Below are 23,409 nucleotides of genomic sequence, written 5' to 3'. Positions count from 1 at the left end.
TCTCATACTCTTACACATTTTTTTTTAAAAGCATCCTATCTTATTTTTAATTCAAAAATACTGTTATTTTAATTATAATAATCTTGACAAACAAATATAACCGACATTAAAAATAATTTTGAAAAACAAATAGAGCAGTTTTAATTAGAAGATATTTTTAGAAGACAACAGAGGAATAGAGGATGTCATTTTCATTAAAATGACTTTTAAATATTTACTAATAAATTTTTGTCATCTATCTTCCTTCTTTGGACTGAGTTCTTGCCAATCCTACCTATAGAGATAATTCTTATTATAATTGGCGACACCTTGGCTATGTCCAGCTATTCTTGTTGTTTTCCGACCTTTTGGTTAAATTTCTAAATAAATTTTTTAATATAATTTTTAATATATCACATTAATCTCACATCAAAAATAAAAAAATCTATTATTTTCTCTGTAATAAAAAAACTTCTCTATAAGTGCATAATAATAATCTTATAAATAAAAGAAAATATACTTGGATGCGCTAATAAATTTAGTATACATATTTTCTAATTTTTCTATATTTTATATATTTTTTAATATAAATAATAATCTTAAATCATCATAAATCATTAATCGAATTATAATTGGCATAATTTCGAACGGTCAAATCATCCATTTCAAATCGCGGTCAAATCTAGTATTCTTCGAGTAATAAAAGAAAATATTTAGAAACAAATATACTAAATTTAAAAGTTTTTAAATAAATACGTTAAAAATGAATAAAATATTCTCATACTCTAACACTGTTTTTTTTTAAAAAAAAAAAGCATCCTATCTTATTTTTAATTCAAAAATACTGTTATTTTAATTATAATAGTTTTGACAAACAAATATAAGCGACATTAAAAATAATTTTGAAAAGAAAAATCGAGAAGTTTTAATTAGAAGATATTTTTAGATGAGAATATAAGATGTCATTTTCATTTTCATTTTCATTAAAATGGCTCTTTTATTTTTTTTTATTAATAAATATGTGTCATCTATCTTCCTTCTTTTGACTGAATTCCTGCTAATTCTTATTATAATTGACGAGTGACGACACTTCGCTACGTCCATCTATTATTGATTTCTCAGTGGAAATGGGTTGATAATAAATTTAAAAATATCAAAACAATCGACGATTAATTTTATTTTATTTTAACTTATAAATTTATTCATTAAAAATTTGAAACAAAGTTCCGGATTAAAGAAGGAATCCTTCAAGAATGGAGACAGAAAACTTGCATGGTTCAAGTAGCAGCTCAGGAAAGAACAGAAAGAGAGCTTTCATCGTGCAGATCTCTGCCAATCCGACCATGAACTAGAACGAATCACTCCCGTTTCGTCATCGGTGAGTTCACGAATTTCGGATGTATCGAGGCGCCTGCTGTCGGATCGCGAATATTGCCATTAATGCTGAACTGAAAAGTCATCATCATAATTCAATCAAGGCGATAGACTGTTTTGGCTCCTAGAAGATCGACGAAAGAATGGCAATCATGTCAATCAAATTTGAATAAAACACTACGACGTCCGCGCAAACAGTCAACATATATTAGATATGCATACGCGCATTGGCTTGGGCAATTCAATCACGGCATTGTTTCAATTATTGGAGAAATCAATTGCTCTCCGATGACTGAGCAGATCCACGTGCGGCTATATTTACAATGTAAACTTTTTTTTTAATAAATTATTAATAGAAAAATGAAATTCAATGAAAATTTCAAGGATAGACATATAAAATGATGAGATCTACAAAAGAATAAAATGATGGACCATGATTTTATGTGTTTATCTTTGAGGTTTTCATTAAATTTTTTTCCTATCATTACTCTTGTTAATAATACAATACGAGAGAAATTATTCTATCGTGTTCGATTTCATTGAGTCGTTGGAGGGAGGGATATATATACCTAGCCGGCAGTGCAATTCAATCACGACGCAGATTCAATTCTCAGGAAAATGACCAAGAAGGTGATCAACATCATCGAGCCCAGCAGCGGGCAAGAGAAGCCTCACTTCGTGCTGGTGCCGCTGTTCGCTCAGGGGCACATGATCCCCATGGTCGACTTTGGCTGCCTCCTCGCCGCCCGCGGGGCCCTCGTCACCATCGTCACTACTCCAGTCAACACTACTCGAATCAAGTCCTTCGTCGATCGCGCCAACGCTGATGGCCTCGTCATCCGCCTTGCTGAACTCCAATTCCCCTGCGCCGAGGTCGGTCTGCCGGAGGGCTCCGAGAACGCTGACTCGTCATGGAAACCGAGAAGATAGATAAGTTCTTCCTGGCGACAAGCATGCTGACCGAGCCATTGGTTGCCTACCTTCGCCAGCAGTGGCCCAAACCAACGTGCCTCGTCTCTGACTCGAGCAATCCCTGGACGAGGGATGTCGCGCGCGAGCTAGGCCTGCTTCGCTTTATTTTCCACGGGCCCTCCTGCTTCTTCCTCCTTTGCAGCCACAATGTTCACGAATACGCATCCTCCGGAGATGTTCCCGGCGACTTCTTCCAGCCGTTCTTCGTCCCCGGCTTGCCTCAGAAAATAGAGGTGGTCAGAGTGCAGGCTTTGAGGTTCTTTGACTACCCCGGGTGGGAGAAATTTCTAGAACAGAAAACGGAGGCCGAAGCCACGGCTGATGGGCACATCATCAACACCTTCCGTGAGTTGGAGTCTCCCTTCCTCGACCACTACCAGAGGGCTCTCGGCAAGACGATATGGCATATCGGACCGGTGAGCCTCTCCAACAAGAAACCCGAAGACGCAATCTTTCGCGGCGACAAGACTATAGCCGAAGAGGCGCGGCGGATTTCCAATTGGCTCGACGCCAAGGACACGGCTTCCGTCATCTATGTCAGCTTCGGGACGATCGTCTCGAATAGCCCCTCACATACCTTGGAGATCGGAACTGGGTTGGAGGCGTCCAACCGGCCGTTCATTTGGGTGATCAAGCAGTGGGACATATTGCCGGAGGTGGAGAAATGGCTGCCGGAGTTGGAGGAGCGAACGAGGTCCAGGGGGCTGATACTGAAGGGGTGGGCGCCGCAGGTGATGATTCTCTCCCACCCCTCCGTAGGGGCATTCCTAACGCACTGCGGCTGGAACTCGACGCAGGAGGCGGTGTCCCTCGGAATTCCCATGATCACGTGGCCGCACCTTGCGGACCAGTTTCTGAACGAGAATTTGGTGGTGAAGGTTCTGCAGACCGGCGTGGCGCTGAAGCCCCAAATGAAGACGCTCTATGTGTCGAGGGAGAGCGAGGGCTTGATCGCGCGAGAGGACGTGGAACGGGCGATAGAGGCGGTGATGGATGGAGGAGAGGAGGCGCAGGCGAGAAGACAGAGGGCGAAGCAACTGGCGATCGAGGCGAAGAAGGCGATGGAACCTGGCGGGTCGTCTTACGAGAGCTTAACGCTAATGATTCAGCATGTTTTAGACGCGACTTCTGTTAAGCTACATGATACGGAAACAACAGTGAGATAAATAAATAGAAGATAATTATTTTATTATTATTAATTAATTAGGATAGACTAACAAGTTTATTTATATATATAATTAAAATAATATATTAACAAATATTATGATAAAAATTATGGGTATATGTTCTGTTTTAGATTTGAGTTTAAATGGTGACTTTAAGAAGAATAACTTCTTTTTAGATAATGATAAATTCCTTTGGACGGTTTATATATATATTTTATAATAATTTTTTGAAATATGTGTATAGATAGTGAATTAAATGAATTTGTGTGAATTAGATAATTGAAATAAATATTTGATGAGAATAAAATTAAAATTTAATAATAAATATAAAAACAATGATAAATATATTTTAAATTATAATCTAAATATGATAAATTATTAATAATTGAAATTAATTTTTGAATCTTTTAAATTGTTATTTTGTCTGATTAACGAAACAAGAGATCAATATTGAATTTTGCCTTTGATGAAAGTAGATAACAATTAGAAGAAGATGAGGAATTGTTTGAAGATTAAAATCTAATCTATCTCCAGAATAAGAATAGCAAAGAAGGAATATTGTATTTTGGTGGTGAATATGTCAGAACAAGGAACAAAATTCGTTATTGTGTACTGAGTAAAATTTAGAAAAAAAATTTACTATTTGACTTATTGAAGATGATTAAAAAAAAAGGATAACACTTATGGACGAAAGATTGTTGTAAAGCGGTTATTGCTTTACTGCTATTGTTGAATGGAAGAAGAGAAATGATATTGCTATTGTATTTTTGACTTGATCGTTACATCTAGGGTTAGTTCCATAATTATATGGAATCTTATGGTATGAAGTCACATCTTTCTTAGTATTAAGTTTGTATTCCAAACCTCTATGACCATAGGATGACTCTTATTTATCTAAACCTAGGTTTTTATTATTTTGACTCTTAAAATTATTTTCCAATTTCTTTAGGGTCTTTTCTAATTTATCAAACCTTGACCTCAAGGCTTGATTTTTCAACCTTAAATCCTTAGATTTTGGTTTTTCTTGATTCCTATGAGAATTTTTTGTTTTAGGCCTATATCTAAAATCCTTAGAGTTATTGGCTAATTTGTTATCTATTTTTCTAGCCTTAGATTGAGTGATTTTAGCATGATAGGCCACATGATTTTCCTTAATTCTACCATGCTTCCTATTTTCATGATAAATAATATTAAAATGATATAAATTATTTCTAGCATATTTTTTATCATGAGTTAAAGGAATAGGTTCAATGAATGATACCTTGGATTTTATCTTGGAAGCTTCCCCTTGACTTGTGCTTCCTCCTTTGACTTTGGTCGGTTTCTTCCCCTTTGGACATTGGCTCCGATAATATCCTTTTTGATGGCACAAGAAACACACAATGTGTTCCTTTCTCTTCTTTGTCACGGGACCGACCTTCTTAGGCTTCTCCTTAGCCTTGGGTGCCACTTGGCCCTTCTTCTTGACCAATTTAGGATACTCACTCTTGTAGTACCCTTTTCCCCTACACTCAAAACATATAATGTGATTTTTATTATGGAAATTTGAAATAGTTATATCTTCTTTGCTTGTAGGGGTGGCACATGATCTTCTATTTGATTTTTATTGATTTATGGAGGTGGCACCATCTTCTTCTTCATCATTTGACCTAGAGGTAGAAGCTTCTTCTTACTCCGGTGTCACTGAATGACTCTCCAAAGTCAATAATCTACACTCCCCCTTAATCCTAGAGGTGGAGGCTTCATCATCATCATCCTTATGTACATGAAACAAGGAGTACACTCCCTCCTTGCCTTTTTCTTTGCACTTTGTGGAGGATGAAGCTTCTTGTTCTTTTTCTTCTGATGTTGAGCATCTCTCAACCTCGAAGTCCTCCTCCTCTTGATCTTGATCTAATGCGTCACCCTCTTTGGATTATTCTTGGTTTGGTACAGTGGAGGAGACCTCATGGAGTTTAGCTAATTTGCTCTATAGCTTCTTGACATCTTCAAATTCTCCTATTTGCTTCAAAATGTTGCTCGGCAATATGTTGACCAATACTTTGGTCACGTTATCATTGGCCTCGCTTCTTTGATTTTTCTCTTGGCTCCACTTGCTCTTCTTGAGAATTTTGCCTTTTGAATTTGTTTAAGCTTGGAAACCTTCCATTAGAGCAAACCATTGCTCTATGTCCACCATGAAAATTTTTTCGATCATTGATTTTCAAAGATCGAAACTTGTTGATGTGTACGGTGGAGGCACCCTCATGTCGAATCTGAATTTATCTCGGAATTTCATTTTAAAGTTGAGCCTTTGATGAAGTCTTTAACTTGTTAAAATTTGCTTTAACTTTTTCTCTCTCTAGCTCGTTGCCCTTTCCGGCGATGATTCTGGTGAAGAGCGACCTTGCTCTGATACCACTTGTTAGGGTCGATTGATGCTAGAGGGGGGTGAATAGCTCGTCATGCGCTGTTTGCTTTGATAATGTTGCTGTAGCGGAAAACACTCAAGCTACTCTCACAATGCTAACACTAGAGATTTACTTGGTATCCACCTCAAGAAGAAGCAACTAATCCAAGGATCCACACACGACACACTCTCCACTAATAAAAACGCTCCTTCACAGTGACTACCAAAGGCGGAGAAGCCTTGTACAAACTCTCAATACAACAAGAAGAAAAGAGAAGCTAATACAAATAAAATCTTACAAGATTTATAACGTGAAACTGAAACCCTAGCTTCTTCTTCTTGTGTGAAATGCCTCTTAACCTTGGAAGTGCAGCAACACTTTACTCCAAGAAGCTTCAAGAACTGGCAGAGAGTTGTGGAGAAACTTGTGTAAAGATTGGGATGGAGCTGGCGAAGAAGTGACGAAGAAATCTCTTGACAATGGCTTTAACTTACACAACGGTCACATCCCAATCGATCGGCTGACTGATTCAGTCTTCTTTTGTGTTTCTCGCGATCGCACAAGAAAACTGGCTCCAATCGATCATCCGATCGATTGGTGGTGACCAATCGATCGGCTGATCGATTGGGAGCTCATCTGTGGTCGCGATTTAACTTCCCAATCGATCGGCTGATGGATTGGGCCAACCTTCACTCGGGTACACAACCAATCGATCAACTAATTGATTGGACTATGGCCCAATCAATTGGTTGATCGATTGTCCTTCCTTTGACTTGCTTAAATCAAGTCTAGGATCCTCAATTCCAACATCCGGTTAACTGTGACCTATTGAAACTCCTCATGCCTAGCATCCGGTCAACCTTGACCTGCTGGGACTTCTTCGCCAAGTGTTCAATCAATCCTTTGACCCACTTGGACTTTACTCCCCATGCCAAGTATCTGGTCAACCTTGACCCACTTGGACTTACTGTCTCATGTCAAATGTCCGGTCCTCCATGACCCACTTGTACTTCCACCAAATGTTCGGTCACCCTTGATTCATTTGGATTTCCTCGTGCCAAGTATCTGGTTAATCCTTTAACCTACTTGGGCTTCCCAACACTAGATGTTCGATCAACCTTGACCCACCTAGATCTCCACGTGCCTGACTTCACTTATCAGGTCTTTCCATCTGCCTAGTTTCACTCACTAGGACTTTTCATCTACCTGGCTTCACTCACCAGGACTTTCCATCTGCTTGGCTTCACTCACCAGGACTTTCACCTAGCTTCACTCACTAGGATTTTCTCACTGCCCGACTTCCCTCACCGAGACTTTCACCTGCCTAGCTTCACTCATAGTAATGTCATAGCAGAGTAGCACCATAAAGCCAGACCAGTCAGAATATCAAATGGACGCATAGAAGCTTATAGAAGAGTTGTGTTTTGAATGCTGCTCGAATAGAGCTTATATAGAATATGGAAGGCGCCTTCAACCTCCTCTGAAGCACTTCCACAAGTAAATTCTATCCCCTATCTTTGATGATGATAAAATATACAAACTTTAGGTTTTATCTTCTGGAAGGCGCCTTCAAAGTACTTCAAGGTGCCTTCAAGCAAGCTCAAGGCACCTCCAGAAGCATGCGAGGCACCTCCAACTGCTGGTTTGATACAGTAGTCTTCTAGAGGCTATATCTTTTGACTTCGAACTCAGAATCAAGTTCTATCAGTTGCCACACATGCAGAATTCAAAGGTCTATGTTTGTCTCTACAATATAGAGTTAGAAAAATATATGCATGGACAATTTATATAGATTTATTAGTTAGATCCTATCTTCCCGAGACCAGGATCTAGTCAAGGTCTCAATTTAGGTTTCTGAAATGAACCAAAATTTGACTGATGCCTACTGTCCTCTCAAATGGGACACGTCCTCACTGAGTCACTCTCCTCCACTTACCAAATGTCAAGTTACTTCCTTGATGTCCACTCTGATCCACCAGGTTTTCTTACCAAAATTGTACATCTGGACTTCGTCCATTGGTAATCAAATATCCTGACCTCCTATCGGAATCGCACATCTGGGCTTTAACCCATTGGGAATCAAACATCCTGACTTTCTGCCAGAATTTCATATCTAGACTTCACCAATTGGGAATCACACATCTTAACTGGACTTCATGCCTGGTGTAGGGTCTTCTTGACCTGTCAAGTTAGTCAACCCTATGCACTCGGTAACAAAGTTAGATTAACAACACATTTAACTTTAATTTACTTGTCATTCATCAAAACTTAAGTTTTACTATTGATGCCAAATGTACTAACAGTTAATTCTGTTTGGTTCGGTCGATTTTAACCGAATACTCACCTAATGACCAGGATATTCATTATTACTGATATTGATGAATAAGATGGAGATAGTTTATAATTTATTATAATGTTCTTCTATATATGACTTTTTAGGTCGGGTAGGATGTTTAGTCAGATTCTCCAATAATAAATTTGACAACTTGAGTTTGAAACTCAACTACAGTGTATTATGAAGGGTTTTCTTACTAATAGGTAACGTACCTGAGAACGTTGATTGTTAGAATGTGTTTTCATGTGTATTTTTCTGATTTATGTAAGTGGTTGATGGGAAACTTCTATAGGACTGAATTGATCATCCCCAATAGCGTAGCCAGGGTCTTCAACTGCCCTGGGCTAAATTATGACAATAATAAAATATACATTTAACAAACATGCATATAACATTTATATACTAATATCCTTTTACATAGTTCAATTTTTATACAAAATACTTCAATATCTACTTAAGTGGTGCTTGACGAGATTTTAGAGTATAAAACTCATCTATTATCCGAGTCTATTTTCTAAGACAATTGTCGTTCTATGTAGAAAATCATGCAATCAGAAAGTAAATCATCATCTATCTTGTTGTGATGGGTCATTTGGAGAAATTTCATGGATGAAAATGTTGGAGGATCTTGCGGCCGGCTTGAAGGGGGGTTGGATAGACGGCGCCCCCAAATCCTTGCTTCCGCTAACACGTTCGTTTACGTGGTTCGGAGATAACTTGTTCCTACTCCACGACGTGTCCATAAGGTGGACGATCCCTCAATTCGTCGGTGGATTAGTCCCTGGCAAACTCCGGCTAGCTCAACCTCCTTGTGGGTGGAGAAACCTCACCACAACACTCACCAAAAACACTTGGACATAAGGGAACTTTGAGCACTTTGGTGACTACTAATTAGGCTTTAACCAAGTCTAATTTCGTAACCTTGGCCGGCCATATGAAGCTCCTTCTTATAGAGCTTGGAACAAATCAGAACCTGATTTGCCCGTTACCAGTCGACTGGTGCCAGCCCAACGGCTATCTCAACGGCTCTCTGCTACAGTGCATCAGTCGATTGGTCCATACACCAGTCGACTGCTACAGTGCGCTACAGTAACTGCTACATTGCCGCTACAGTAAAACCCTAAAACTAGGATTTTACTCCGAGTGCAATCTCTCATGCACTCGTACCCTCACGACTCATTTGACTCTTCTTTGCAGCCTTGACCTCTTGCCTTCAACCCTGCTTCCTTTGGTTCTCGTCCCTCGGATGCATCGAAGCCCGCGGCTCGTCCCCAATTCCATCCTTTGCGTATGTCTCGAAGTCGCTTCCCTCGGCCCTTGTCCTTGCTGCCTTGTCCACGGTCCCTCGGATGCTCCATCCTTCACCGGACCCGAAGCCGTCAACCTAAGTCACATGTGTCACCTGCAGTCCTGCACAACTCAAGTACACATATCAAATAACGAGGGTAAACCTAACTTAAACCCTTTGCCCAAACACCAAAACACATGGTCCCACGGACCATTGGGATTGCTCCAACAGAAAAGGCTCTCTCTGCCATTGCAATTGATACATGAAGAGTCAATACAAGATGCTCTGAATCATAACCTAACTCTTAGCCTTTTTTGTCACAATCATTTCTCTATATAATGCAGAAAGAGTAGAAATTTGTTGAAACTCACGATCACAAACTATGTCAAATTGATAGTGTTGCAATTCAGCTTTCAAAGCATGAATTTCTTGTTGAGTAAAATCAACCGGATAAAATTTTGATGCAAGCTTGCAAATGTCGCTCGCATTAAATTTTTTGTTGCCTCACTGAATCTACAATTTAGTTCCATCACTTGAAAATATATTATAGCATTAAAAATATCATAGTAATAATGATACTCAATTGTGACATGATTCCATTGTTGATAATAATGATTAACTTTATAACCACAACTCATATCAGGTATCTCAATATTATGTCATTCACAAAAAGTCTTTACTCTCTCAAAAAATTCATCCCAACCATCTTCTAAATTTTAGAAGGATGGCCTTTGTGGTTGAGACAAATTTTAAAGCATTCACAATGTCTTGTGATTTATTTTGTAGAGCTTGACAAAGAATGTTAATGGTTTCTAAGATATTTTCCATAAAAAAAATAACACAAATACAAATTCAAAACTTATAATTATGTTGCATAAACCACAAGTTTCCCCACGTATTGTACCATTTGACCCATTTTCACTGAGATTTCCAAGGATCTTACGAGTTGCTGCATACATGTCTATCAAGTTCTTAATAGAATCATAATGAGTGCTCCAATGAGATGCATCGGGTCTATACAATGTACCAATTTGATTAGCTCCTGCACCATTCTCACACTCACCAATAGCCAATATATATACAATCTCTTCTTGTTGAGCATATTGTAACTCATTAAGACGTTTAGGAGGCGAGATGACGAAGATTACAATGGAAGTCAAATAAGAACACAATTGCCAAATAGAAGGCACATCATTAGAAAAAAGGTAGATCCGCTACCTTAGCGGCCCCCCTAATGTCGGCCCCACGGATATGGAGGGAGGTTCATGCAGATGCAGGGGCCATAGGCTCATAGCGGGGTAAACCCCAGGTCGTGAAGGCACATCCTTAGAAGCTGCAACCAATGTTAACTGTAAACGATGAGCAAAACAATGTACATAATAGGCATATGGACAATCTCTAAGAAATAATATTTGAAGCTCATTCCATTCACCACACATATTACTTGCACCATCATACCCTTGTACCCTCATGTTCTAGATTTGAATAATGTGTTGAACAAAGATGTCAGAAATTAATTTTTTAAGATTTGTCGATATTGTGTCCTCAACACTCAAAATCTCAAAGAAACGTTCTACCAAAAAATCAAAATTATTAACAAATTTGAAAATAATGGTCATTTGCTCTTTTTTGGATTCATCTTGAGCTTCATCAACAGAAATATAAAACTTAACATCTCTCAATTCATCTTGAATCATTGTTCTCACTTTATTAGTAAAAATATGTAATATTTCCTTTTGAATTTGTGGACAAGTGTATTTAGCATTTTGCGGGGCATTATGTAACACAACTTTTACAATTTCATCATTTAAATGTGTTTGAAATTTTAAGAATTCAATAAAATTTTCACGGTTTAAGGAACTCTATGATTCAGCATGGCCTCTAACAGAACATCCTTGAGTTGCAAGCCATAATAAACCTTCAATTGTTGCCTTTAAATACAACCTATTCTTTATAATTTCTTCTGTAGATTGAGTATTCATCACTTTGTCAATATTTTACTTTGGTTTCATCAAATCCTGAACACATTTCACACATCTATTATGTGATGAAGACAATGAACCAACATGAATAAAAAATACATATTTTTCTCCATCATTAACTCTCTTCCAACTATTAAACTCTTAAAAAATAAGTGCAGAATGAGCCATTGGATTACTTGTATTCTCAAAAAGAAGCATGGAAAACAATATGCTTTGTCCTTTGAAGGTAAATATTCTAGCCAAAGAACTTGTTTGAACTAAACATTAAAATCGACGGTTTTGGTTTCCAATTTTTGTTCTTGGATACTCAATAAGTTTGGGTTGATAAGATCTTGCTTTAATATATGTGCTTCTAATCTCATCCCGCTCATTAACAGAATATTCACAAATTAGTTTTCGTAATCCTAGATCTCATTCAATAGAACAAATATCAAATTCTTCCTCTCTTTGTTCTACTGACCTAGATACAAAAGGAGGCTATAAATTGAAAATAGAGGATCCAACTACCAGTCTCTTACAATTGATTATCAGATTTAGATTGATTATCTCTTTTCCTAAAAAATAATAATAATATTTTTGAGTTTTTATTTGAAAGCTGCCGGTGTTCCATTTATAACCGAAGGACAACAAACAACTACAAATTAATTATTTATAACGTAAAACAAAAAATAACTATCAATCAATTATAACAAATTCAATCATGTTATTCATTTTATGACAAACTCAAATATAATAATAAATCAAGTTATAATATCATAATATTCCCAAATATTAGAGTCATAATTTTTAGATAATTTAAAAAATAAAATAATTTTAAATAAAATCATAACTAAAAATCTAAATTTACTTGTAATTTGTCACTTGAGATAAGAGAAGCTGATTACTAATAAAATCCAGCGCTATGCTGAAATTTAAAATGCTTGAAATAAAAAAAAATAAAAAGGGAACAAATATACAAATTGAAAATGTAAATGTGGTGATATCAATGTGTCTCCCTACACTTACCTATTTATATTTTCTTTTTAAAATAAACTCTTCAATAAGGGAATAATGTAATGTTTCTCTTTAATAGGACTGCGCTAAGGGAACAATCTAAATTAAAAGAAAAAAAATAATAGCAAGCTTCTAAACTTGATGCGACGAGAATTTAGAAGTAATCTTAGTACTTTAAATTCATCCATAGAAATAAAATATATTAAAAATATTTTTTTTTTTTATGATTGAATTTGAGTTTCTAGCTGTTGTTTAAATGGTTTAAGATTGCAGTCACAAAAGTAGGACTTGACCGACTGACAAAGAATTCAATTATAGCAATCACAAATCATTTATACAGCAAGTCATTTTCTGTGCGTTAAAAAAGTGAAAATTGTTATGGAATAAAAGAGTCAGGTGAGGTACCCAATTCTTTTTCTTGTCCTCCTATTTTGATTGAATTGGAGATGAAAAAAACAGAGATTCTTAGATGAAATTGATGGAAAGATTGGATTTTGACAAAGGAAGAGGACGACAAAGCAGATGGAGATGAATTACCGCTTACTAGCACTTGAAAACGTATTGCAAGAGATTGAGTGAGGAGAATCGGTGGTTAAAGAAAGAGATGGTGCGCTGAAAGTGGCAATGATCACTGTCTAGATGTTTACTTCGTGCAAGGAGGGAGGCCGGCAAAAAAGAATCACTGGGTTACACGCCTACACTGGGCTCACTTCGATATGTTGTCTTGCACTGGGTGGTGAAAAAAACTAGGGAGCCCAACACTGAAAAACATAGGGCTTTCATATTGGGTATTTCCTTGTTCATTATATTTTATTTATTTTTTAAGTTTTTTAGATATCACTTTTTAGAATCTGAAACGATATTAGATGATTAGACGAAAGTAAAATATAAACTAAAAGAAATATAATTAAAAAAATGAAATAGAAGATTTTGAAATAAAGGTACAAACAAACTTTTAATTTTCTAAAAAATTTACTTCTTTTTTAATTTTTTTATATTTTATATTTTTTTAATATAAATAATAATCTTAAATCATCATAAATAGTTAATCGAGAGTCAAATCGTGATCAATTGAGAGTTATAATTTTAATTATCCATATATAAAGTTCTCAATAAAAATTTTATTCTGTTTAATTTAGATAATTGATAATTCTAGAGTAATGTTCTGATACTTCAAATTGGAAAACTGAGGTTTTTCTTAATTTCAGAGTTAATGAATTTTTTTATCAAAAATATTCTCTTATAAGAGAAAAATGTAAAAAAAAAAATAGAAAAAACATAAAAAAATAATAACAAATGTAAAAAAAATTAAAAATAAAAAAAATTAGAAAAAAAAGTAAAATATTAAAAAATATTAAAAAACGTAAAAAAAAATAAAAAACATAAAAAATAAAAAATAAAAAAAACTTAAAAAATAAAAAAATAATAAAAATGTAAAAAATAAAAATAAAAAAATGTAAAAAATAAAAAAAAACAAAAATAAATAAAACAAAAATAAATAAAACAAATAAATAAATGTAAAAAGTAAAAAAATAATAATAAGAAAATAATAATAATAATATAGTTGATTTTGTAATTGAGGATAATTATATAATAAAATATTAAATTAAATTATTCATTAAAATTTTTTTTATTGTATTATTTAGGTTCAATCGAATAATATTTGATTATATTTTATTTTTTTCAATTTTAATTATATGATTATTTAATAATCGTATAATTAAAATTATAGATGATAACGGAAATGAAACGTAACAAGCTTTTCTCCTGCTCTTTTCCGATTCTCTTTCCTATACGGCATTAAAATTTAAGATAGCTTCTAAGTCTCTCTTCATTATTTGCGGGGCCCAAAACAAAAAGCTAAAAACTTTTATTGGAAATACTCTTAAAAACAAATATACTCAATTTTAAAATTTTAAAATAAAATACGTTAAAAATGAATAGAATATTCTCATACTCTTACACATTTTTTTTTAAAAAGCATCCTATCTTATTTTTAATTCAAAAATACTGTTATTTTAATTATAATAGTCTTGACAAACAAATATAACCGACAATAAAAATAATTTTGAAAAACAAATAGAGCAGTTTTAATTAGAAGATATTTTTAGAAGACAACAGAGGAATAGAGGATGTCATTTTCATTAAAATGACTTTTAAATATTTCCTAATAAATATTTGTCATCTATCTTCCTTCTTTGGACTGAGTTATTGCCAATCCTACCTATAGAGATAATTTTATTATAATTGGTGACACCTTGGCTATGTCCAGCTATTCTTGATGTTTTCCGACCTTTTGGTTAAATTTCTAAATAATTTTTTTTTATAATTTTTAATATATCACATTAATCTCACATCAAAAATAAAAAATCTATTATTTTCTCTATAATTAAAAAAACTTCTCTATAATTTTTTTTTTACCCTACATTACAAATCAAATAACTCTCTACATTACAAATCATAAATCAAAATGCAACATTACTTTATCATTAAATACAAACTCTATCTTCGAAAGAAAAAAAAAGAAGCAAGTTTGAGTTTTCAATACTGTTTTGAACTACAAACCTCAAATCTCACCTCTACAATGATTCAAACTTTTTTATTGATATTTTTTGATTTTACAAACCTCAAGATGGCATTGGATATGCCCTTAGAGTTCTATAAAAAAAATTTTATGATCTCAATATGTTACATCATGTCACATCAATATTCTATAAACCTAATACATCTAATAGTTAGAGCTCTAAATAATTTTTGTATAGTATAATTCATAACATGCAATTATAAGGTTACATGCATATTATATTAATTTTAAGATAGAAAAATAGTTTTGAAATTTCACTACTACTCTGGAACTATAAATTTCAAATCTTGTATCCACACTAGTTAGAATTTTTTTGTTCAATTTTTTCATTTCTCAAATCATTAAAAAAATCTTGTATTAGAGATGCTCTTAGTGGAAATGGGTTGACAATAGCATCTTAGCGGATATTTCTCTTAAATATTAATGGTCCCTAGTTATACATTACTCTTTAAATATTTCACTCTTCAAAAATTTCAAATTTCACAATTAAATTTTTACCAACTAAATATGTATGAATTTCATCCATTAAATATCTCACTTTCAATATATATATATTTTTGATGTATCTTGTTGCATACCATCAAAATAAAATAAAAATGGATATAAATTTATATTCGGAGATTTTTAATATCTTTCAAATATCCATTTGAAGATATTTGGATGCGCTAATAAATTTACCTATTTTCTAATTTTTCTATATTTTATATTTTTTTAATATAAATAATAATCTTAAATCATCATAAATCATTAATCAAATTATAATTGGCATAATTTCGAACGGTCAAATCATCCATTTCAAATCGCGGTCAAGTCTAGTATTCTTCGAGTAATAAAAGAAAATATTTAGAAACAAATATACTAAATTTAAAAGTTTTTAAATAAAATACATTAAAAATGAATAAAATATTCTCATACTCTTACACTGTTTTTTTTTAAAAAGCATCCTATCTTATTTTTAATTCAAAAATACTGTTATTTTAATTATAATAGTTTTGACAAACAAATATAACCGACATTAAAAATCATTTTGAAAAGAAAAATCGAGAAGTTTTAATTAGAAGATATTTTTAGATGAAAATATAAGATGTCATTTTCATTTTCATTTTCATTTTCATTAAAATGGCTCTTTTATTTTTTTTATTAATAAATATGTGTCATCTATCTTCCTTCTTTTGACTGAATTCCTGCTACCTGTAGGATAATTCTTATTATAATTGACGCGTGACGACACTTCGCTACGTCCATCTATTCTTGATTTCTCAGTGGAAATGGGTTGATAATAAATTTAAAAATATCAAAACAATCGACGATTAATTTTATTTTATTTTAACTTATAAATCTATTCATTAAAAATTTGAAACAAAGTTACGGATGAGAGAAGAAATCCTTTTACTAATTGAGCAGTTCGGATCTTTTGTCTTTATTTTTTTCTATCTCAATATTTTATTATTGATTGAACAGATCAAATTAAATTTTAAGTATATTTTGTACATCATGAGAATATTGTATATATATTAAAGATATCATGATATCTTGAGATTATCTGACACATGACACAGGATAAAAAGAAATGAAGATAGAAAATCTGAACTCAGAATAGAGACAGAAAATTTGCATGGTTCAAGTAACAGCTCAGGAAAGGACAGAAAGACAGCTTTCATCGTGCAGATCTCTGCCAATCCGACCATGAACTTGAACGAATCTCTCCGGTTTCATCATCGGTGAGTTCACGAATTTCGGATTAATCGAGGCGCCTGTTGTCGGATCGCGAATATTGCCATTAATGCTGAATTGAAAAGTCATCATCACAATTCAGTCAAGGCGATAGACTGTTTAGGCTTCTAGAAGATCGACGAAAGAATGGCAATCATCTCAACCAAATTTGAATAAAACACTACGACATCGGCGCCAACAGTCCACATATATTAGATATGTATACGCGCATTGGCTTGGGCAATTCAATCACGGCATTGTTTCAATTATTGGAGAAATCAATTGCTCTCCGATGACTGAGCAGATCCACGTGCGGCTATATTTACAATGTAAACTTTTTTTTAATAAATTGTTAATAATACAATACGAGAGAAATTACTCTGTCGTGTTCGATTTCATTGAGTCGTTGGAGGGAGGGCTATATATACCTAGCCGGCAGTGCAATTCAATTGCGACGCAGATTCAATTCTCAGGAAAATGACCAAGAAGATGATCAACATCATCGAGTCCAGCAGCGGGCAAGAGAAGCCTCACTTCGTGCTGGTGCCGCTCTTCGCGCAGGGGCACATGATCCCCATGGTCGACCTGGCCTGCCTCCTCGCCGCTCGCGGAGCCCTCGTCACCGTCGTCACTACTCCCCTCAATTCCACCCGGTTCAAGGCCCTCATCGACCGCGCCAACGCCCGCGGCCTCCTCATTCGCCTGGCCAAGCTCCGCTTCCCCTGCGCCGAAGTCGGCCTGCCGGAGGGCAGCGAGAACATCGACCACATCAAGACCCGCGAAGAGGCGAACAAGTACTTCGAGGCGCTGAGCATGATGGCCGGACCGCTGGTTGCCTGCCTTCGCCAGTTGCAACCAAAGCCGACGTGCCTCGTCTCCGACTCGTGCAATCCCTGGACGAGGGACGTTGCGCGGGAGCTGGGACTGCTCCGCTTCATTTTTCACGGGCCATCCTGCTTCTTCCTCCTCTGCAGCCGCAACGTTCACGAATACGCGTCCTCCGGAGACGTCCCCGGCGACATGTTCCAGCCCTTCTTCATCCCCGGCTTACCTCAGAAAATAGAGGTGGTTAGAGCCCAGGCTTTGAGGTTTTTCGACTACCCAGAGCGGGAAAAGCTTCAAGAACAGGTAACAGAGGCCGAAGCCACGGCAGATGGGTTGATCATCAACACCTTCCGCGAGCTAGAGACTCCCTTCCTCAACCTCTACCAGAAGGCTCTAGGCAAGACGATCTGGCCTATTGGACCGGTGAGCCTCGCCAACAAGGAAGCCGAATACACAGTCTTGCGCGGCAACAAGACGACTGCTAATGAAGCGGAGCTAATTTCCAATTGGCTCGACGCCAAGGACACGGCGTCCGTCATTTATGTCAGCTTCGGCACGCTCGCCACCAATAGCCCCTCGCATACCTTCGAGATCGGAGCTGGGTTGGAGGCGTCCAACCGGCCGTTCGTTTGGGTGATCAAGCAGAGGGACATGTCGCCGGAGGTGGAGAAATGGCTGCCGGAGTTGGAGGAGCGGACGAGGTCGCGGGGGCTGATACTGAAGGGGTGGGCGCCACAGGTGATGATCCTCTCCCACCCCTCCGTAGGGGCATTCCTAACGCACTGCGGCTGGAACTCGACGCTGGAGGCGGTGTCCCTCGGAATTCCCATGATCACGTGGCCGCACCTTGCGGACCAGTTTCTGAACGAGAATTTGGTGGTGAAGGTTCTGCAGACCGGCGTGGCGCTGAAGCCCCAAATGAAGACGCTCTATGTGTCGAGGGAGAGCGAGGGCTTGATCGCGCGAGAGGACGTGGAACGGGCTATAGAGGCGGTGATGGATGGAGGAGAGGAGGCGCAGGCGAGAAGACAGAGGGCGAAGCAACTGGCGATCGAGGCGAAGAAAGCGATGGAACCTGGCGGGTCGTCTTACGAGAGCTTAACGCTAATGATTCAGCATGTTTTAGACGCGACTACTGTTAAGCTATATGTTACGGAAACACAGATATAGCCATACAGGAAACAACAGATAAATAAATAGAAGATAATTATTTTATTATTATTAATTAATTAGGATAGAGTTTATTTATATATACTATTGATCGTATATGAATTTTCTGAATCTATTTACAACGATGAAAGAAATCAAGAAAGAATTGATGAAATAGATCAACAGACAATGAATTTTATTTCGACTATAGAAAATATAGAAAAAGAAAAGGATTTTTCTAATCCTAGTAATAATTCAAATACTTATTACGATATTTTACAAAATATCACAAATCCAATTTCCTTGTCCCAAGCATATGTATTTTACAAAATATCACAAACTCAATTACTTAATTACAAAATATCACAAATCCAATTTCCTTGTCCCAAGCATATGTATTTTACAAAATATCACAAACTCAATTACTTAACAACTACTTTAATATCGCGGTACCCATCCTTTTATTAAGGACAAGATAAAGTATTATCCTTACGATTTTTTTATGAAAAAAATTAATTTAATTTAATATTATACTTATCTTAGTAAAAAAAAATTTAAAAAAATATATTTTTTAATATTGTCAGCCTAAAATATTTATAGAAGTTTCTTTGATCATAGTGTTGTCAATTTTAAGATGTGGGACTAAAGATAACTATATTTTTTTATATAAAACAATCAGAGAAAATTAATGATGAGAAAAATTCATAATAATATGTTGCAACTGAGTTTCGAACTCTAGATCACTGATTGTTTATATTATGATAAAAATTATGGGTATATGTTCTGTTTTAGATTTGATTTAAAATGGTGACTTTAAGAAGAACTAACTTCTTTTCAGATAATAATAAATTCCTTTGACGATTTATATATATATTTTATAATAATTTTTTGAAATATGTGCATGGATAGTGAATTAAATTCGTGTGGATTTGATAATTGAAATAAATATTTGATGAGATTGACGATAAAATTAAAATTTCTAATGAACTTATGGTAATAATAAATATAGAAATAATGATAAATATATTTTAAATTATAATCTAAATATCATAAATCATCAATAATTAAAATAAATTTTTGAATATTTTGAATTATTATTTTGTCTTCAGCGGGAGATTAATGAAACAAGAGATCTATTGAATTTTGCTTTGATGAAAGAAGATAATAATTAGAAAAAGATGAGGAATTATTTGAAGGTTAGAATCTGATCTATCTCCAGAATAAGAATAGCAAAAAAAGAATACTATATTTTGGTGGTGAATATGCCAGAATAAGGAAGAAAATCCGTTATTGTGTACTGAGTAAAATCTAGAAAAAAAACTTACTATTTGATTTATTGAAGATGACTAAAAAAAAGTATAACACTTATGGACGAAAGATTGTTGTAAAGCGGTTATTGCTTTACCGTTATTGTTGAATGGAAGAAGAGAAATGATATTGCTCTTGTTATAAAAAAAACAAACGATGGAATTGGTCCTCGCTAATCCTCGCTATGGTTAGATTTCTTAAAAGAAGAAAGAAGAAGATAGGAAGGAGAAGAAAAGAGAATATTAAGAGGGAGGAGTTTTAAAGTAATTTGTTGTTGATTGTGGGAGAGAAAGATTAAGAAGAAGAAATCTATTACTAAAAATTCTTGTCGAAACAGAGGAAGAAAGAAGAAGATAAAATGAAAAAAAAATGATAATATAGTGAAAAAGAGGAAACAAGGAAAGAATTTTTTTTTTTTTTTAGGGGAAAATAAAAGGGAAGAGAAATCAGGAGGAAGAAGGCTCATAAGAAAAAAGCTGTTATACGGTGGAAAAGAGGAAAAAAAATAGAAAGAAAATTAAAAGAAAGAGAAATTGATGAGAAGAAATTAAAGATGGCTTTAGTATCAAGTTAAACTACATAATACGAATGTGATAGACATAAAAGAAAGCATAATTATTTCTTTATTATTAATTAATTATTATATATTAACAAGTCTATTTATATAGATAGTCAAAATAATATATAAAAAGATATTATGATAATTATTGAATAATTATCATAGGTTACACCGCCTATTTATATATATGATTTATATAATATATGAAAAAATATTACAATAAACATTTTAACATATTATTAATAACTATAATATAATAATAAATATAAAAATAATGATAAATATATTTGACTTATAATATAAATATAATAAATTAATAATAATTAAAATTAATTTCTAAATATCTTGAACTGTTATCTTTTCCTTCATTAATTACTACTCATGTTTAAGAGATTTATTATTACCATATATTATTATTATTATTATTATTTTTACTCATGTTTTATATTGACTTAGCAATTTTTATACGTGTTTGTGTTATTTTTCCGTGATTTACTAAACCGTAACATATCTTGATGTGACAATAAAAGAGAGTTCACTTGTCACGGGTCAATTGACACAGTATCAGTTAAAATCAAGATGATCAATGCTGAGACTTATGGAAAGAGCCTTGCCAAAGGTAACTGTCTGGTTATCCCGGTCGACAAAGGAGTGGCCGAGCGGATCATCTGTCCAGTCAGACTAATGGACGTCATGGGCCGGTCTGATGAAGGGACAAACCCGTAACTGGTTGTTTCGATCGGCAAGAAAACGAGTTGCTCGGACCGCCCGTCTGACGCAAGGAATGACATTACACAGGAGGGGACGAGAAATCAAAAGAGAATACTCTGTCTATCATTAAATATGAAGAAGCCAAGATAAAGAAGAACACTGCATCTATCATTAATACACGAAAGTCAAGACAAAGAAGCTTTACTCTGGCAATTAATATCATTAAATAAGGGCAAATGAACGATCACAAAGAAAGGTATAAAAAAGTATGTCAGGTATGAGGAAAGGCAAGATTGATCTATTTCTTGATTACTCATTCTCTCTTCCTGATTCTAACTTGAGCGTCGGAGGGCCAACGCTAAGGATCCCTTCCCTGGTTTGATTTTGTTTTACAGGATTGAGGTCTTCCTCCCGTCAATAGTCACCCCAACCCCGGCTTTCCAGCTTCTCTCATTCGGACAGAATCATTTTAGCGTCGTCTGTGGGAACATAGCTTGCATCCGAATAAGAAGATGAAAGACGTTGGACGACTAACAACAGTGACCTTGACGCAAGAGGATCTCGATGCAATAATACAAGCTCGAGTGACAAAGATATTAGAGCAACAACAACAGGTGTTGCCCGATCGTCCAACGCATGAGCCTGCTGCCTCTGCAGCAAGACGACAGGCTGAAAGAGGAGATCGAACGGATCAACTTTTTGCTCGAAAGCCAAATAGGAGACCGATCAGCTCCTCTGGGGACGCCCGTAATACACTAGTCCCCTTCAACCGAGTGTTATCGTGGGCTCCCCCAAAAGAAAGGGGTCGAACGAATAGAGACCGGGGATCTTCCTCGGATGAGGCGCCCGTACAGGACGCATGAAAGGGAAAAGCGCTGAGGGAAGACAACTCGCCCAAGCGGGTCAATCAACAATTTTCAAAGGAGATCCTAAATGACCCTTTGCCAAATCATTATACCCCGCTGACGATCGCGGAGTACAATGGAGCAACCGATCTAGACGATCATTTGGCTAAGTTTGACAACACGACCACCCTTCACTAGTACACGGATGAGGTGAAATGTTGAGTCTTCCTTACCACTCTATCTGCATTGGCACAACGATGGTTCAAACAGTTGTCGAACAGCTCGATCCATAGCTTTAAGGACTTCTGAGCGGTATTCCTACATCACTTTGCTAGTAGTCGCCGACACCAGAAGACAAGCGTGAATCTGTTCTCGCTGAAGCAAGGGTCCCGAGAGGCCCTAATCACTCCTTCACCCGAGGGCTCACCGAGAGAAAGTTCTTCCGATCGCTCATGCGGCGGCCGCCGAAGGACTTTGGTCATCTCTAAATGAAGGCCGATGAACACATTAATGTGGAAGAAGCCCAGGCGGCAAGGAAGAAGGAAACAGTCACCGAGCCCGCTGGAGCATCTGAGCGGCATCAACCGAGCAGTCATCAACCACTTAAAGGGTCTCGGTCGGGAGTCCCTTCACACCAGGAGACTAGGCCACATGTCGTACAGCAGGTGGCGGCCGCTCGTCTAAGAGGCAAGAGGTGGGCACCGATGATTTGCACCTTCCACCAGTTGACGACGCACAATACCAAGGGCTGCTATGATATGGCAGCTAGCAGGTCGGTTATGTACGGATACCGACGTCGATCGCCACTTCCATACCGACGTCACCGAAGCCAATTTGTAGAACGAAGGAAAGAGGAAAGGATGACTGAGTCACACCGCCACCAACTACAAAGGGACGAATCCCTACTCGAGCCTCTTCCGAACGGACCAGACCATTCGCAAGGGAAGAAGAGAATCGGAGTAACGCCGCTCGGGGGGAGACAGGAATGATAGTCGGCGGGCTGACCGGTGGAGATTCTAACTGAGCAAGGAAGTTACATGCGCGACGGCTCGAGATCCACGTAGTTGGCTGCAGTAAGGAGAAAGCTCAGGGACTTAAGATTAGCTTTGGACCTAAGGATTTGGAGGGAGTGGAGGTCTCCCATGACGATGCATTAATTATCCGAGCAGTAATTTCTAATTATACAGTTCATCAAATTTTTATTGACACAGGGAGCTCGGTAAATATCATATACAA

At 36.0% G+C, this 23,409-nt stretch overlaps 3 protein-coding genes across 3 annotated transcripts; all 3 read left to right on the top strand.

The window, feature by feature from the left end:
- Positions 1 to 1,971: 1,971 nt before the first annotated feature.
- On the top strand, positions 1,972 to 2,259 carry LOC121991379 (UDP-glycosyltransferase 73C6-like; the record flags this gene model as incomplete). The annotated part of the gene is made up of 1 exon (XM_042545387.1): positions 1,972 to 2,259. A coding segment is annotated over exon 1 (288 nt), but the record flags the coding sequence as incomplete, so codon positions are not given.
- Positions 2,254 to 3,517, top strand: LOC121988936 (UDP-glycosyltransferase 73C4-like). The gene has a single exon (XM_042542668.1). It carries the CDS (start codon positions 2,265 to 2,267, stop codon positions 3,489 to 3,491), a length of 1,227 nt encoding a protein of 408 aa, XP_042398602.1. The 5' UTR covers positions 2,254 to 2,264; the 3' UTR covers positions 3,492 to 3,517.
- Positions 3,518 to 17,192: 13,675 nt separating this feature from the next.
- Positions 17,193 to 18,794, top strand: LOC121988934 (UDP-glycosyltransferase 73C3-like). Its single transcript, XM_042542667.1, has one exon. The coding sequence runs from the start codon at positions 17,254 to 17,256 to the stop codon at positions 18,769 to 18,771; it is 1,518 nt and encodes a 505-aa protein (XP_042398601.1). The 5' UTR covers positions 17,193 to 17,253; the 3' UTR covers positions 18,772 to 18,794.
- Positions 18,795 to 23,409: the final 4,615 nt, after the last annotated feature.

This window comes from Zingiber officinale, chromosome 6B (genome assembly GCF_018446385.1).
Source record: "Zingiber officinale cultivar Zhangliang chromosome 6B, Zo_v1.1, whole genome shotgun sequence".
NCBI lineage: Eukaryota > Viridiplantae > Streptophyta > Magnoliopsida > Zingiberales > Zingiberaceae > Zingiber > Zingiber officinale.
This window is presented reverse-complemented; position numbering and strand designations above follow the sequence as displayed.